The sequence below is a fragment of the Embiotoca jacksoni genome, unplaced genomic scaffold, assembly GCF_022577435.1.
Source record: "Embiotoca jacksoni isolate LCO1_2020_lvr unplaced genomic scaffold, fEmbJac1.0.p SCAF_40, whole genome shotgun sequence".
Lineage (NCBI taxonomy): Eukaryota > Metazoa > Chordata > Actinopteri > Embiotocidae > Embiotoca > Embiotoca jacksoni.
The window spans coordinates 941765-958194 of NW_027185393.1; the positions used below are offsets into that span (position 1 = coordinate 941765).

General features: G+C 41.9%; 1 protein-coding gene across 2 annotated transcripts in view; it reads left to right on the plus strand.

Moving 5' to 3' along the window:
- Nucleotides 1-16430, plus strand: part of LOC138209755 (rho GTPase-activating protein 23-like) — a 77540-nt gene that overhangs the window by 17081 nt on the left and 44029 nt on the right. Inside the window, exon 1 of one of the 2 annotated variants that reach the window (XM_069168526.1) lies at nucleotides 7193-7360. The exons of the other annotated variant lie outside the window; for it this stretch is intronic. Within the exon in view, the coding sequence (XP_069024627.1) occupies nucleotides 7307-7360 (54 nt within the window). The 5' untranslated portion in view covers nucleotides 7193-7306. Of the gene's footprint in view, nucleotides 1-7192; nucleotides 7361-16430 lie in introns of those variants that run through there. 2 annotated transcript variants of the gene reach the window in all.

Here is a 16430-nt window from a genome sequence, read left to right on the forward strand (position 1 = left end):
TGTGTAGAGGACAGTTTGTATTTCTCTCTCATCCCATCATGTGTCACTTCCTGTGGCTGAAGAAGTGACAGGAGACGCTACACTTCTCCTGTGATTTAGAGTGTTTTGACAAAAAGAGTAACTTCAGTGAACTTTGATGAAGCTCATCACTTGCCTCCAACTCTGCAGAGTAGATAGAGATGTTTGTGAGTGTGTGTGTGTGTGTGTGTGTGTGTGTGTGTGTGTGTGTGTGTGTGTGTGTGTGTGTGTGTGTGTGTGTGTGTGTGTGTGTGTGTGTGTGTGTGTGGTCCTGCTGTGGCTGCGGGCCACTGACACTGATGTGAGGTGATTGTTCTGTAAAGCAGAGTCTCTCTCTGAAGCCACCGAACTCTAATTCAATCAGCAATCTACATGTGATCGGGCCAGGACATCCCATCCCTGCAGGGGCGATCCGATGCCCCTCCACCACTCATGCAGATATGTGTGTGTTTAAAGTGTGTGTGTATTCGTGGAAAACTATTTCTTTGTGTCTTGACTGTTCAGTCACCACTTGTACACACATTCTTTCTTACTCTGTAAGAATTGATTCTCCTATCTTTCCCGTTCAGGTGCAGCTAACAGTCAGATCGCCCTCTAGTGGCCAGCACTTCCCCCTGTGTGTTCTATCAATAGCTTCGCTGTGGATTAGATGGATTAGATATTTAGCGAAATCTCTCCGTGCTGCTGTAAATAGACAGATGGGTGTGTTGTCCACCCCCCCCACACACACACACATACACACACACACACACACACACACACACACACCCGCCCTCCCCCAACGCGCACACTCACCCGTCTCTCTGTTGCCGTGCCAGGCCAACATAACCGAAAACGGCAGCGTACAGACAGATGTTTGTCTGTTTAATTCCAAAAGATTATTTTTACCCTGTTTTTTTTTTTTTTTTTTTTTCACCCCTTAGAGGTTTTTTTTTCTATTGTTCATAGAAACTACTTTTATTTGTCGACATAATGCAGGGGGAGGGTGAGAGGGGGGTATGAGGGAGGTCACTGGGTGCATAAGCCGAGAGACTGGGGGACTGATGGTGGGACAAGGTGGATGCTGGTCTCCACATGCCCCCCTGCAGTGAGGATGAACCCTTTTCAGAACAAGGCCAGATTAGTGCCCCACAGCACCCTCCTATATCCCCCCCCACACACACACACGTGCACACACACACACACACACACACACACACACACACACACACACACACACACACACAGGTCACCCTCCTCCTTCCAGATCCCGACAATCATCACTTTCCAACATAACGACTGAGTAAATCCTCAGCAGCCCTGTTTTTATTGGAGAGCGGCTGCGGGGGGGTTAGACTGTGATTTTAGTGCTGTGAGGAAATTTTGGAAGTCCTTTGTTTGGGGATGTTTTGGAATCAACAGAGCTGTTAATCTCCTCAGATGGAAGATCAAACACAGTAATGTGAAATCCCCAAAACAGTGTTGACATTTGGGGTGACGTTCAAATTTAGGACCAAAAATGAAATTTCAGAGGGTAAAACTTGTGTATACATTCACAGTTTTGGTTGACATTTTCAGAAAGGTGATAATCTTATGTTTAATACAGAGCCTCCTGTTTACTCTCTTCATGTTTCTCCATAATAAACATAATGAAGAATTACCACATCAGAGCTGTTGCAGAGGTGTTCCTGATGAATCTGCTGCCTGTCCCTAATGTACAGACGGAGATGTGTGCTGCTCTGACCGGACAATTAAGCTCTGCTGTGTCTGTGTGTGTGTCTGTGCTTTCTTTTGTCTGCTGCTGTCCTGGACAGATTTGTGGCGTTTTTAAGGCTTTAGCATTGAGCAATGAAGAAATAAGAAAAAGACAACTATTCAAGGACAAAAACAAGTTCAGGAAATGAGAATCTTTACAGTATGTGAGCGTGACAAACCTGCTGCCAGACCAGTAATATGTTGACTAAAGTTTGACCTACTAATTTGCTGATATGCTACATTTTTATCAGACTTTTTTAAAATGTTGATTGATATTCATTCATTTATATAGCTTATGTTTTTTATTACTATTTGTTATTTTGATTATTTCATCATTTAATATGTCTAATGTGTCAATCAATTGCTCGCTGGAAGAGAAAAAAGAGACATACATTCAGGAAAACCTTTCAGCATGTAGATCTATCTTCATAGCAAGAAAACCTAAACTCTGACCCCCTGAGCTGCCACACCAGTTTACTAATAATTGCTTCAATCAATAAAATCCTTTTTGAGCCCGTTTTAGGGCTCAAACTGTATTTTGAAATCTGTTAAAACACTGAAGAGCTGTGCAGGCAGTAATATTCCAACACAGAGACCAAACAGAGCTCCGCCGGTCAGTTTTATTTCTACACTATATTTCTACACGTTTTGCTGTACTGACGTTTTTAATATTTTCTACAGCTGTAAACGGCTAAGCTAACCAAGTCTGGCTGGTTTTCTTCCGCTGCCACGTTGAGTGACTTCAAACCTACATATCTGAGCCTTTTCACAAACCTCACACTTTCCTAGTGGGACATTCACAGTTGGACAGAAGTTCAGGTGTATTCTCCCTCTTGGGTGTTGGAACTTTCCCACTTCCGAGCTGCTCATGAACGCACCATTGGTCAGAAAACAATTGGTTCAAAGAGCAGGGCAAAGTTAGGCCCCCAAAAATCACAGGTGTGAACACCTGGCAAAAAACAACATAAGCCACACCTCCAAAAATAATTTCAAAAATTAATAGAAATAAATAATTTATGACGATAAATAAGTTTGAATCCTGGCCTGGGCCTTTCTGTGTGGAGTTTGCATGTTCTCCTTGTGCCTGCATGGGTTCTCTCCGGGTTCTCCAGCTTCCTCCCACCATCCAAAAACATCCACCTCCGGTTAATTGGTGGTTCTACAAATGTCCCTTAGGTGTGAATGAGAGTGTGAATGGTCTTCCGTTTCCATCTGTCTCTATGTGTTGGTCCTGTGGTGGACTTGGCGATCTGTCCAGGTTGTACCCTGCCTTCGCCCAAAGTGAGGCTCCAGCCCCCCCCTCCGTGACCCTGTTCAGGATAAAGCGGGTATAGATAATGGATGGATGGATGATGATAAATAAAATTTAAAAAGAAAGATTTGTTTTGTTGTCAGCTGGAGCAATAACTTCCTCAGTGCTGCTGTCCTGACTGTCGTGCTGGCAGCACCTACATGTACCAGGATGCATTGAACGCAAGCTTCTGATGTCACGTCATGTGCTTATCTTTGCCAAGTCTCCCCCGTTGTAACTCAACTCTGTCTTAAGAGAGCAAATGACAGGAAAGAAGGTATTTATTTGTCAGGAAGCCTCGAGTACTGATGATATACTGTAAAGTTATCAACTATTATCAATAACATTGCTGTGTGTCACATCCTTCACCCGCTGTGTTCGGTGACAGAAGGACTCACTCAGCAGTCGTCTGATGTGAATATGTGTATATAAGTTGGGAAAAAACTTTCATGCTCATAACGAGCATTGACAAGAACATCCAAAAAAGTGCCCACTGAAATACACTGCAGCCGCAGCGACGGCATCGCTCCGCTGCATTCATCCAACTATAAACTCAAATAAACGTAAATAAATATGATTCAGTCAGCCAAAACACATCAAATGTATCTTCGTCAATAACTTCCTCTGTACTCGTATTTTGAGTTCCCATATTCACTGTTGGAAAGTTCGTTGCTGTACAAGCAGTGGAAGAAGGTTGTAATTCCTCTAGCCACCTACATCAGTGGTGCTTTCAGGAAACTGAGAATTTATTGAGGAATTTATTACTTCAAATGATTACATATACCATCAACAGAAAAAAAAATAATGAATAAAAATACATTGGCAAAAAAAAAAGAAAAAATCAACAAGATAAAGTGCTTGAAGAGCACAATTATGAATGATAAACTGTGGGAGCACATGTTTCCTGGTATACTTGTTGGTGACTTTGTGTCCCGTGATGGAAACTTCTTGTTATTGACTCCAAGCTGAACTGTAACAGCTTCGTTTCCGTCAGTAGCCGACGTCACGCTGTGCGTTGAAGAGTTGAAACTCATTTCCATGATGAACAATTAAACGAAACTTCATCAGCAAGCGAGCATCTAAAATCCCGTCCTGACATCATGATGTCACGACATTTTGGCTGATGTAAGCTGCACCGGCTGACGTAACAGCCTTTAAATGATGTCCCCTGTGGTCCCTGAAGCGTGACTGCATGTCAGGAGTGATATAAGAGACAAGTTCTTCTGAAACAACAACAACAACAACAAAAATATCTAATCTGCAAAGAAGGTGTTGTTCAGGAGGGATGATGCTCGTTTTACTCAGTTATTGATGCAGTTCATCTTCATCTTCTCTTCATCGGTACCAGCGAGTGTGTGAGTGCGTGTGTGTGTGTGTGTGTGTGTGTGTGTGTGTGTGTGTGTGTGTGAGAGAGCAGTGTGAGGCCAGTAGAGGGTGTAAGAGTTTCTATCTGGACTGTGAGCTTCAGTATCTCTCCTCACTGTCTCCTCTGATTCCATGTCTTACATAATGACTCACACACACACACACACACACACACACACACACACACACACACACACACACACACACACACACACACACACACACACACACACATTAGGCTGACAGTTCACTCACTAAATTCGATAACAGCACAGAATCAGAGTGGTGTTTTGACATACTGTAATAACATTTAAAACAACAACAAATAAACAAATAATCAAATGACGACCTACATTTATATGAACAGCAAGTTTTTCAATCAGGCATTCATCAACTACCTGTTTGAACAAATAGATAAAATGAAATATAGTGAGACAATAAACGAAATACATAAATAACAAATAAAGAAAATGAAGTAAATATAAAAAACAAAGAAACAAATAATAAAAGAAGGAAATATAAATAAGTTATAAAATGAATACCGAAAAAGTGAAATGAAGAGGACACTGATAATTTGAATTTATGGATAAACATCATACAGAACTTAAACAGGCATACGTATTATTTATTATTTGTTTATAGTGATTTTAATCCTGATGCACGTTGTTTCTGTCCTGCCTGCCGCTGTGATCCAGAACGTACCGGACATGAATACCGTCTCTCATGTTGTAGTCCTTCAATTTAAATAAGATCTGTGCAGCTGTGTGGTTGGACAGCTCTGGCTCTCTGTTATCGATCACAGACTGGCTGCAGCAGCTCGGCTAACTGTAGTCAAGCCCACCACTGATTACTTATAAGATGTTGCTGCATTGACAATGACACGAAATTACAATTTTACATTTTTACTTGAATTGTTGTGAATGAGGTTGTTGGCATCAAGTTTACAAACGTTACTGATGTGAGCGTCTGAGAGTGACCAAACACGAGCAGAACTCAAGCAGCATGCCATCCAAGAGCAGCTGCACTGAAGGAATCAACACACTGGATGTAGATTCAGTCTGACACTGAACCATGTGGAAAACTGTTTTTACTATAATGAGGACAAATCTGCAAAATGTTTATTGACAACATATTAAATTTGTTATTTAGTTTTCCATTGTCACTTGTGGCAACTAAACCGAAAGCATTTCGGTGCCTTCGAGAATGAAAGTCTGAGATATAATTAAATTAAGCGGCATCCATCAGTGATGTCATCATCCATCAGTGATGTCATCGTTGGTTTGTGAACGTTATGAATCCTCCAGTTCAGATTCTGTCCGTCACCATCTAGTTCGGAGCGGTTTGGAGCAGGAAGTGACCATATTTGGACGAGCTGGGGGAGGAGCCAGCGGTGGATCTGACCGATCTGATTGGAAACCTGACGATACTACGTCCCGCCCACCGATAGCTGTAACCTGTATTTGATGAGAAGTTGAATGGGAGTCTATGGAGCCGGAGGCTTTTTGGAGCCGACCTCTAGTGGCACTCGCTGGTATTGCAGCTGAAGACACTTCTGCATCAGAACCATTTTTAAGACCTGGAAGCTACGAACACTTTTACATACATGAAATATGAGTTAAATACTGAATAAGCTTTTTTATTGCCACCATGTATCCCTCATACTGTGTGGTACAAGGACTGGAAACAGACATTACATTACAAAAGTATTGAACATTATTTGTATTTACTGACAGGGTTTGGGTGGACAGACAAAACAACCCTGGTACCCCTGAATTCTCGGGACCCTGCAAGAATGAATAAATGAAAATGTATTATGTAATGGGCCCCTCTGAAACGCAATATAATTATTTATTTTTGGGGTGTAATTCCACTTTCAACACCCTCATTATTTCAGCTCTCTGCCTGTGTTGCATGTCCCTGAATGAATTTATGTTACTAAACAGCAAACCATGATACAGGCAGCACTGAAGCTCAGAGAAGTAACAGAGATTTAAGGAACTGGAAATTAGTTTCACTTAAATATTCATCCTGACATGCATACAGGTGTTTAACTTGTCCAGGGGGTCATTTACTGAATGTGAAAACAGTCAGCAGTGGTCCATTTATTTCTCTCTTTTTTTATTGATTTATAATCATGATGTAACAGAGCTGATGTGTTTTTTTAATGATTAATGCTACTCCACCATGAATTTAGGCCACACCTATCCTCCAGAACACTTGACGTTACCTTTTTGTCGGGCTGCACGTTGCGTGCCTCGCTGCTGATGTTGCACCATCAGGACCTCAAAGGAAGAAAAAAAATCGTTCAAAATAAAATGTACACAAGTTATAAGTAATAATTTCTATAAATAAATTCATATTTAATGTTTTCTCCCGGTTACAGGCGTTTTAGCAGTCAGCACTGTGAGTTGTATAGCCAACAATAGTATCCTCTATTGTACTATTAATACTGTTGTATTGTACTCTCTGTCTGTCTCTGGAGTAAACATGCAGCCCCTTCACAATAAAGTGCCCTTGAATTAAAAAAATGTGTAATAGTAGTTTAAGTTGTAAAAATCTACTTTATTGGTTTGAGTGGGTTTCAACAATCTTTATAAATAGTTTTTATAAATGTTAGTTTTGATATGTACTTGAGTACATTTCATCCAAGTGCAAGGCGTTTCACGCTTTTTATTTTGAAGTCCACATTTCCGGTAGTATCATGTCTGTCTGAATATGGCCGCGTGACGCTGCCCGCAGCGGGACTGTTTCTGTTATAGCGGCAGGACAGCGGAGACCCGTTCAGTCTGTGAGCCGTTAACGGACCGGGACCGGACAGAAGCGGCGGCTGTTCACGATGCTGGCAGCGAAGTAGTTTTAAACCGGTTCCTGTTTCGGGGTTTACACGCTGAGAAACCAATGAATGGAGTTGCTTTTTGCCTCGTTGGGATTCCACCTCACTCAGACACTGAAGTAAGTCAGACGTCAATACTCCAAATACGTGTTTTTAATCATGTGTTGGTCATGACTGAAAACATGTTCCGTTTTCTTTCCTTATGTTGTCTTTTTTTTTTTAATTATTATTCTGCTTTTCTTTTATAAACAGCCTTTTTATTTCCGAATGCCCACAAACCTTAAAGACTGAAATCTGCCCTGAAACTCCTGAGTTTGTATGAGATGTGTGCTGGTTGAACCTGTGCTGCACTTTTACATGTGAGTAAATGATGGAGTTGTTTTTTTTTTATGTGGATCAGAAAGTTTGCGCGTCCCAGCAGTGATCAAACAAACTCTCTCCATGTGTTGGTGACGGAGCTGCTGGAGACGTTTTCATGCAACTCGTCTTATGCAACTTGTCAAATTCCGCAGCTTGAAACAAAAGTGGAAGCAGCAGACTGTCCAACCGCCTCCCGGTAATCCACCGACAGCGTTGTATGAAACACAGATCTGTCTCACATCACCGGGGATGTTCAGTTAGTCTCCGTGACTTTCATTTTTCTGGCTGTAGGTTCATATTATGCAGCATTCTGCAAATATCTGTATAACTAGTGAGTGATGCAGGGGAATGCTGCACATGTTTTTGCTGTGACAGTTTTACACAACCCTCCTCCCCCCTCCCTCTCTCTCTGCAGAGATGAGGGATGGGTGGGTGGGTGGGCAGAGAGACAATAAGAAACTGGACTGGAATGCATGTATTTCCATATGCCAGCCCACATATGCACGTTAGTGACAGAAGGCACATTGTGGCTCGATAATCTGTCAGTTGCACAAACATTCATTCAGAAGAGAGATTTCATATTTCAAAAATATCTCCCAACACAGGGCGTAATCGTGCACATGAAGGAGGCTCCTCACCAACGTGGATGCTGACATGTTGTTTGGCTGTGGCTTTGATCACTTGTGTCACATTGTTCTTTGCTCGGAGCGTTGGAGCTGTGTGCGTTTCCATATTATTCAGTTTATTACTGTGGGATTGTGTCATGACCCAGTTAGCATCAGGGTGATGGGTCATACACCACTGATGACTGGGATGGAGAAATGATGGAGTGAAGTGCAGTAGTTGGAGACAAGTGTTTTAAAGTTGGACGTGTTCTTTATACATTTAAGCACACAATGTTTTAAAGTATTGAAAAAGTACACTGACCAACACTTGTAAAACTCACCGATTTTCTTGTGTCTTGTTTGTTTGATCCAAACAAAAATAGAAATATAAAAATTATATTTTGTTATTGTATTGAAGTTGGAACAATTTCCAGTGCGTATCCATCCATCTGTCACTTTTTGAATATTTTTTACATTTATTTTGGGTCCAGACTCCAGCTCTGTACTGAACACAGCAATAATTATTTGTTCTAAAACATTATGAGAATGTTTTGGCAATATTATATGTTGTCTTTATTATAGCGTTCTGCTAAAACACCTGTAAGTCCATCTCACTGCACAGCAAGACGCTCCACCTGGAGGCAGAACTGGTTACTGCAGCAGATCTGCACCACATTTTCTGACTGCATGTCCAGTGACTTTATGTAAAAGTGTTCGTAGCTTCTGGATCTGAGAAATGAGGCCGATGCGCATGAACTGCAATCTCTCCAAAAACTATCTGGCTCCATAGACTACCATTCAACTTCTACTATGAAAGTAATTTTTTTCCACAAGTTCTTATAGTGTTGATATCTAAAGTCCCTCTTTCTTATTGAAAATAATCCCTCATTCATTAGAAAATAAGATTCAAGAAGACCTGTTTTTGGGGGCGTGTCTGTTTGATTGACAGGCCTGTGGTGCAGTCAGGTTACAGCTATCGGTGGGCGGGACACAGTATCGTCAGGTTGATGACATCACTGATGGCTGGATCTTTTGCGTATGACCCTCCTCTTCTGCATTATTGGTTAATATTCAAATTGAATCACTTAAACAGTGTTCATGACCACTGGCTGTCCTGTAATTCATACGTTCAGTGTAATCACCTTTCTTCTCCGACGTTCCGGGTCATCTGAGGCCTCCTCAGATTCTGTGTGTTCAGTCGAGCAAGATCTCTTTGCCTTATAAGTCCCGTATGAAGCCTTCAAATTTAGCCCTCAGCTCAGGCAGTAAAGGGTAATGAGTTTGTTCTGGGCTTGGTTTGGTTTCACGTGATAACATGAGCAGAGCAGAGGCCTTTCTCTCTCACAGCAGGTGGCCCGTTCAGAAAGAGGCTTGTTTGGACTGTAAAGACGTGTCTAAATCTTGTCTTCCATGTTGATACGACGCACCGACAGGCCTCAGGGATGTTTTCGTGCTTTCATATCACTTTCTGTAGCTTTGGTGAACTTTGTCATGGAGCAGTAATGTCGGCCTGTATGGACCTCCCTTTGATGCATCCTTGATTCACTGCTTTTGTTTTATCAGGCAGGCTCCTCCTCCTCCTCCTCAGTGGGGGTCTCAGTTCAGGGTGGATATAGTGGTGCTCATAATGCATGGAGCCCAATTAGTCCCATAAACGTCCTCAAATGCTACGTGATGATTTACAGCGCTTAACATGGACAAGTGGGTTGATGGCCATAACAGTGAATGCACGTCAGGACTGAGAGCTGATGCAGAAATACTGACTGAATTCACAGTATTTTTTTTAAAAAGCCCAATGAGTTTAGCAACTAAACTGGAAGTAGTAAACTGTATAGTGAACCTATTGTATGGCATATCACGTGTGATACAATAATATATAACTGTGCTATAATTAATGTAAATTCAATCAAACTCCACAATATTTGCGAAAGCTTGCAATTCTTTTAAATTCCTGCAATTTTTCCAATACAAATTTTGTGTTTAAACTATTTACGGCATAAAGTAAATCTTTTTAAAACAAAACCTTTAGGAATTTTTAGCCCCGTGGTTCTGTCAGTTCAATTACATACAAGTAAATTAAAAAAACATGAGAATTTCTGTAATGTGCAGCATGATTATTATGAAAGGAAATGATTGCATATTTATTCCTTCATCAGATGGAGCTGAAAAAAAAAAAATCAAATTTTTTTTTTTTTTGTTCCCGAATTTTTATGCAAAAAACTCCCTTCACAACGCTGCAATAATTACACCAACATGTTTGACCAAATCTGGCGTAAAATCAAACATGTTTCATCGCATCAATCACAAAAAAACTGGAGGGACTGACAAGTGGCCAATCAGAGCGGGTTTTATCTACATGGAGAATTCAAAAGCAGCACCTGTCAGTACTACGTTGTACGCATGTTGCAGGTTCCACTGGAAACTCCCATGTCAGTGTGAATGTGTTGTCCTGTGTGTGTAATGGTGCATGCTGGGATATTCTGCAGCCGTCCTGCTGAGTAGATGGTGAGGATGCAGTGGGAGAAGTTCAGGAAATAAATAGTCTCTATCTAAAAAAACCAATATCGCTAAGTGACTCTTCCATTCCCAGTGATGAAGTGTCCCCGTACAACAACCACTTACACCCTCCACATTAGGCCGAGGGGCTCGTGTGTATACATCGGGAGTGGGGGGGGACGGGGGGACGGAGGGGAAAAGGGGGGGGGGACGGGGGACAGGGAGCAAATAGGCCGCTGCAGATGGGGAACAGGCATTGTTGTGTGTGAGTTTTTTTGGACTTGGGAATGAGAGGCTTGGCTCTGTACTGTATGGCATGGGGGGATGAGGGGGGATGAGGGGGCAGACAGGCTGAGACTTGCTGTGAAATGTGTGACAATGGAGCTCTGTTAAGCTGTGTGTGTGTGTGTGTGTGTGTGTGTGTGTGTGTGTGTGTGTGTGAATGAGAGGAATGATGTGGGTAGATGCCGTGTGGGTCAAGGTTGAAAGGTCACCACAGCCTCGTTTTGCGATTCAGTTTTATTATTTATTGTGCTTTTTGCTTCCTTTTTTTTAACACTAGACCCTGAGATAAAGTTCAATCATGCACTAATAGGGACGTATAACACGAGTGATATTTTCAAAAACAATGCACATCACATGTCAATCAGTCTTAATGAGCTTTATTTCTGCAGAATCATTGCTACAAACATTTGTTTGTCAATTGTAAAACTTTGGTGAATTGATTTTTTACCTCCAGTAAATATTAGGGTCACGCAAGGAGGAGTTATTATTAGAGTTAAGATCATAAACGGCATAAAAGAATGTAGTTGAGCTGCAATACCAGCGAGTGCCACTAGAGGTCGGCTCCAAAAAGCCTCCGGCTCCATAGACTCCCATTCAACTTCTCTCATCAAATACAAAGTCGATACATTTTTTAAACACGTCATTATGGTGTCGTTTACTAAATTCACTTTTTCAGATCAGTGTTCTGGTGGTGCAACATAAAATGAGTATATCATTAATTAGATATTAGGCCTCAGATGTTTGGACCATGTCTGGTTTGATTGACAGGCCTGAGGTGCAGTCAGATTTCTGCTGTAGGTGGGCGGGGCATAGTGTCCTTAGGTTCTTAGTCGGATCCACTCGCTCCTCCCTCCCCAGCTTGTCCAAATATGGTCACGTCTTGTTTAAAGAAAACAAGAAGGCGGCGTGGCAAAATCCAAACTGGATGCTCCAAAACATCAGTTCACAAATCGATGGGTGACATCACGGTTCGTTGCCACTTGGTTAGGACAGGACAAGTTCATTCCTCTGTGTGTGTGTGTGTGTGTGTGTGTGTGTGTGTGTGTGTGTGTGTGTGTGTGTGTGTGTGTGTGTGTGTGTGTGTGTGTGTGTGTGTCTACTTTGCACACACTGGACCATTCTTCTTCCAACCGGTGGGCTGCTGAGGAATGTGTCAATGAAGGAGTGTCGGTGATTACACTGCAGCGCTGGAATGACGTGTGTGTGTGTGTGTGTGTGTGTGTGTGTGTGTGTGTGTGTGTGTGTGTGTGAGCGAAAAAATAAAAACACTTTCAGACGAGAAAAAGAAGAATGAAAGCAGAGAACATTTAATTCAGTCAGTTAGCTGGATGGAGGAGTGGACCGGCTGTCCTGCAGAGGGATCAGGTGCTTTCCCTCTTCTCATCTGTGTGTGTGTGTGTGTGTGTGTGTGTGTGTGTGTGTGTGTGTGCCCAGAAAGCTTCATCTGGATCACTCTGGGGGGGATGTGGTCCCATCTGGGCCCCCAGCTGCTCCCCATGCTGCTGGGATCAGGTCCCTCAGTGCAGCTCTGTCACGCCCTCATAAAGACCTCACTGACTGTTTCCTCACTTATTTCTCTCTGGTTATGTTTGGACCATGTGCAGTGTTTCACCTGCCATTGCCTTGGTGTGTGTGTGTGTGTGTGTGTGTGTGTGTGTGTGTGTGTGTGTGTGTGTGTGTGTGTGTGTGTGTGTGTGTGTGTGTGTGTGTGTGTGTGTGTGTGTGTGTGTGTGTGTGTGCAAGTGCAATTAAAGCCAACAAGATTGAGTTGTTAATGGAAAGATAATGCAATGATAATGCAATTAATGTATGCAAAGTGTAGAGTTGTGTCTACACCTGAAATGGGGAAATGCGATATATTTTTTGCAGATACAAGATTGCTATACTTTTAAAATATATATATATATATATATATATATATATATATATATATATATAGAAATAAAAAAAACATACAGAGTGCAAATGCCAAAAATTCCCCCCAAAGATATGTCAGGTTTTTATGCTCCTCTCGGGTGGAACTAAAAGGAAAATATGACAAAATGCATTGGAAACAGACTTTCTGAATAAATCATGGTGTTCATGAAGAACGAGACTTGAACATCCAGTGAAGCTTCAACTTCGATCTGTGCAGAGTAACCTTCCTCAAATGAATACATGGAAACAGCAGAAATGTCATATTTCCATGTTTGATTGGACGTTCATCTGGAGAATTACGTCCTCCCCCGTAACTCTACCTCCAACCAAGTATTAATCTTCACAGTACTCGATGGAAACACATTGATTTGCATTTTGGTAATGTAACCTGGAAATGTAATGTTTACTTGAGCACTCAGTAAACCTGACTGAGACTGAGCTCATTGGACGGTTGGAGTATTTTCTGATTGGTCGTTTTGTCTCTAATCTGATCATCGACAGGCTTATTGGTTACCAGGGAAGTAGTGAAGTTCAAAATGTCTCATTGCCTCTTCTGAGTCCCCCAATTTACGGGAAGTGCATTAGTGGAGTCCCCACGATAACAAGCACAGAGCCAGAGCAGAAGATAGAAGAGTTGATGTTGTGTTTCCATGAGCACACAGATCCACAGATACTCTTCACCTGCAGTGGCTCACCTGCTGTCCACGGCTCTGATCCACTTTACTGTCGTGGAACTGAGCCAGAAGGTGTCAACGTGGAACCAGATGTCCATCTGGCTTCATGCCGAGTGGTCGGCACAGTCAGAGCGAAGACAGCAATACGAACGTCAGGGAAAAGTACCGTGCAGCTGTGGCATGAATAACTTACATGTGAACACAGTGAAATGGCGATAATTAAACGATGAAGCAGGACATGGAGTGGAAATGCTGTTCTTTTCACTGTGATACCTGCAAGGACACTCAGATTCACTGTGATGAAAATAATGATGTTATTCACATTTGTTTTTTTCATCATAACACAAAACAATATAATTTTAAGGTGATTTCAAATGAAGAAAATCTCTTTGCACAGTAAATCCTTTCCTGCTGTTGGTTCTTCAATTGTCAGGATGCAGAATATATCAGTGGAACATAAAACTCCCATCATGCACTATGTGCCAATAACTACGTCAGCCGATGCAGCACATGCTGCTGGAGGAGACGTGGTCGTGGTGAGTTTTATGTCTCTGCAGTGAAATGGACTTCAGGTTTTACTGTACTTGAGTCGATGACGACGAGTCTCTTCATCCATCAAACGAGGAAATCTGTTGAAACAGCGGAACATAAACCTGCAGTCAGCATCTGTGTTTTAACACTCACAGCTCCTTATGCTAACGAGTTTATTACATGTAAGGATTGTATCTCAAATGTAGTTAAATTGTACTTGAACGGGGGTCTCCAACGAGGGCATTGTTTCCGACACATAGACTTACTGGGGGCGGGGCTCAGGTATATTGACAACCAATCAGGTATATTTGGCGATCAATTTCAGCATTTTTTATTTATTTATTTTTTAACCTGTTTGTGGGAACGACACTGTCAACGCGATCGATCAATGAGTGGACAATCTCCCCTAACTCCCTCCACCCACGTCTGCTTCACACCGTGTCAGTGCAGCAGAGGTGGAGCTCCGCCCACAGTGAGACACACAGAGGTCAGAGGACGGAAACAGCAACCTGGAACGCTCCTGCAAAACAGCAGAAACATTCACTGCGTAAGTATGAGTCTGTCCAGCCTCTGGAGGGAATCGTTTGCCGACGTTCCATCCTGACCAGCCCTGGTTTTAGAAGAACAAACTTGTGCATCTACAAATATTGAATTTTCCTTGTCATGTTTGCGTTTGTAAGATATATATTATAAGTTTAATATAAATGATTGCCTGGAGGTTATAAACTGAAAACATGGAACTTGGATTGAAGGCCAAAGAACTCATTCGTTGTCATATTCTGCACTTTAACAATTGTTCACCAGTGCAAATATGTTCTGGGCCAAAGTTGTGAAATCTTAACAATCATTCTGAATAAATGTAAAACACTTGAGCTGAAGGTAGAAAGAAACGATCCGGCCTCGCTGAATACGAACCTGACGGGATAGGTAACATCAAAGGCAGCTCCGTCTGCTCTCCTCTGATTTCATCATTTCCACATGTTTCTGAGCAAAACACATCCTAAAATAGGCCGAGACTCTCAGACTTGCCAGGTCAGTGGAAGCTAAACAGATTCCTAACAAGAGAGGAGACGTGGCTGCAGAGCTCATCGCTCCGTCAGGAAGATCTTTCCCTTCGCGGGCTTGTTTTCAGTGTCTCAAAGCCTCAATACAGTAAACTCCCTGACGAATGGGCCGTCGTTCTGTATCAAATGATAAAAGTGTAAATGAGCTTTTGAGGTTGAGCTAAAAAACGTTTAGTTTGCCTTGTGACAAAGCCCGATGAATGACATGGTATAATGTGTGTAGTTGATTCAGTCAGAACTTTTTGTTTTATTATAACGTAGCGAAAAAATTTCCCCTCGGGGATTAATAAAGTAACTACCTACCTACCTACCGAGATTAAACAGAGTTCAACCCAGAGATCTGATTGGTCAACTGAACATAAGGAACAAATCATCATGACATCACATCCTGCTCATCACTAGAAATATCACTCCATCTTCTCAATGGGAACATAGAATTAGAATAGAGTTTCATATAATATGTAATATAATGTAGTTTCTACTTGTTCTAGTTCTATTAAATGACCCATTTGGTGAAGTCGGGTCTCTTTTGGTCCTTTTTGGTCGCTCCGAGCACCCGTACCGTAACACCACGGATAGTCACGCACTTACAGTCCTAGAGGAGGCTAGCTGGACCGGTTTGGTTTTGGTTCAGTTTAGTGTTTCTATGTTCTGTATTTATTCAGTTGGAGACTATAAATCCTCTCTGTTGCTAGGTGGTTGCTAAGGGTCGGACTACTTCCTGGAGTAGTAAACAGTGCATACGTTACATAAGAGTGGACTGGTTGTTTTCCAGTTGTTAGTCATACCCCATGTGCTGCCATGGAGACGGAGATCACACTAACACAAAAATGTATAGTTTGAGAGTGAATTGCTCCACAATATGAAAACATTTTGTTTACATATTTTATTTAGTTGGTAACTTGTTGTATAATCACATTATTACACTGGAGGATGTGCTTTAACGTGATTATTGTTACGACAGTGATGCTGTAAACGTTAAAGCACATCGTCTGGTGTAATCTTGCTTTCATGAATCATACTGTTCTTGCTGTCTGTGGTAAACTGACTGTGTTGTCCATATTTGTAATGATTGTTGTATTTATTGTGAGTAGAATCACTCCTGTGGGTTTGAATGGAGATGTTCAGGGTCGCGTGGTCGACCTGGACACTCGGTGAAATTCAGACGCCGGTTGTTTTGGAAGGAAACAGTAAACGCAGCACTGTTACAGTTTCTGAGATGAGTTTCTGGTATGAAACAATAATTGTCCTGATCTC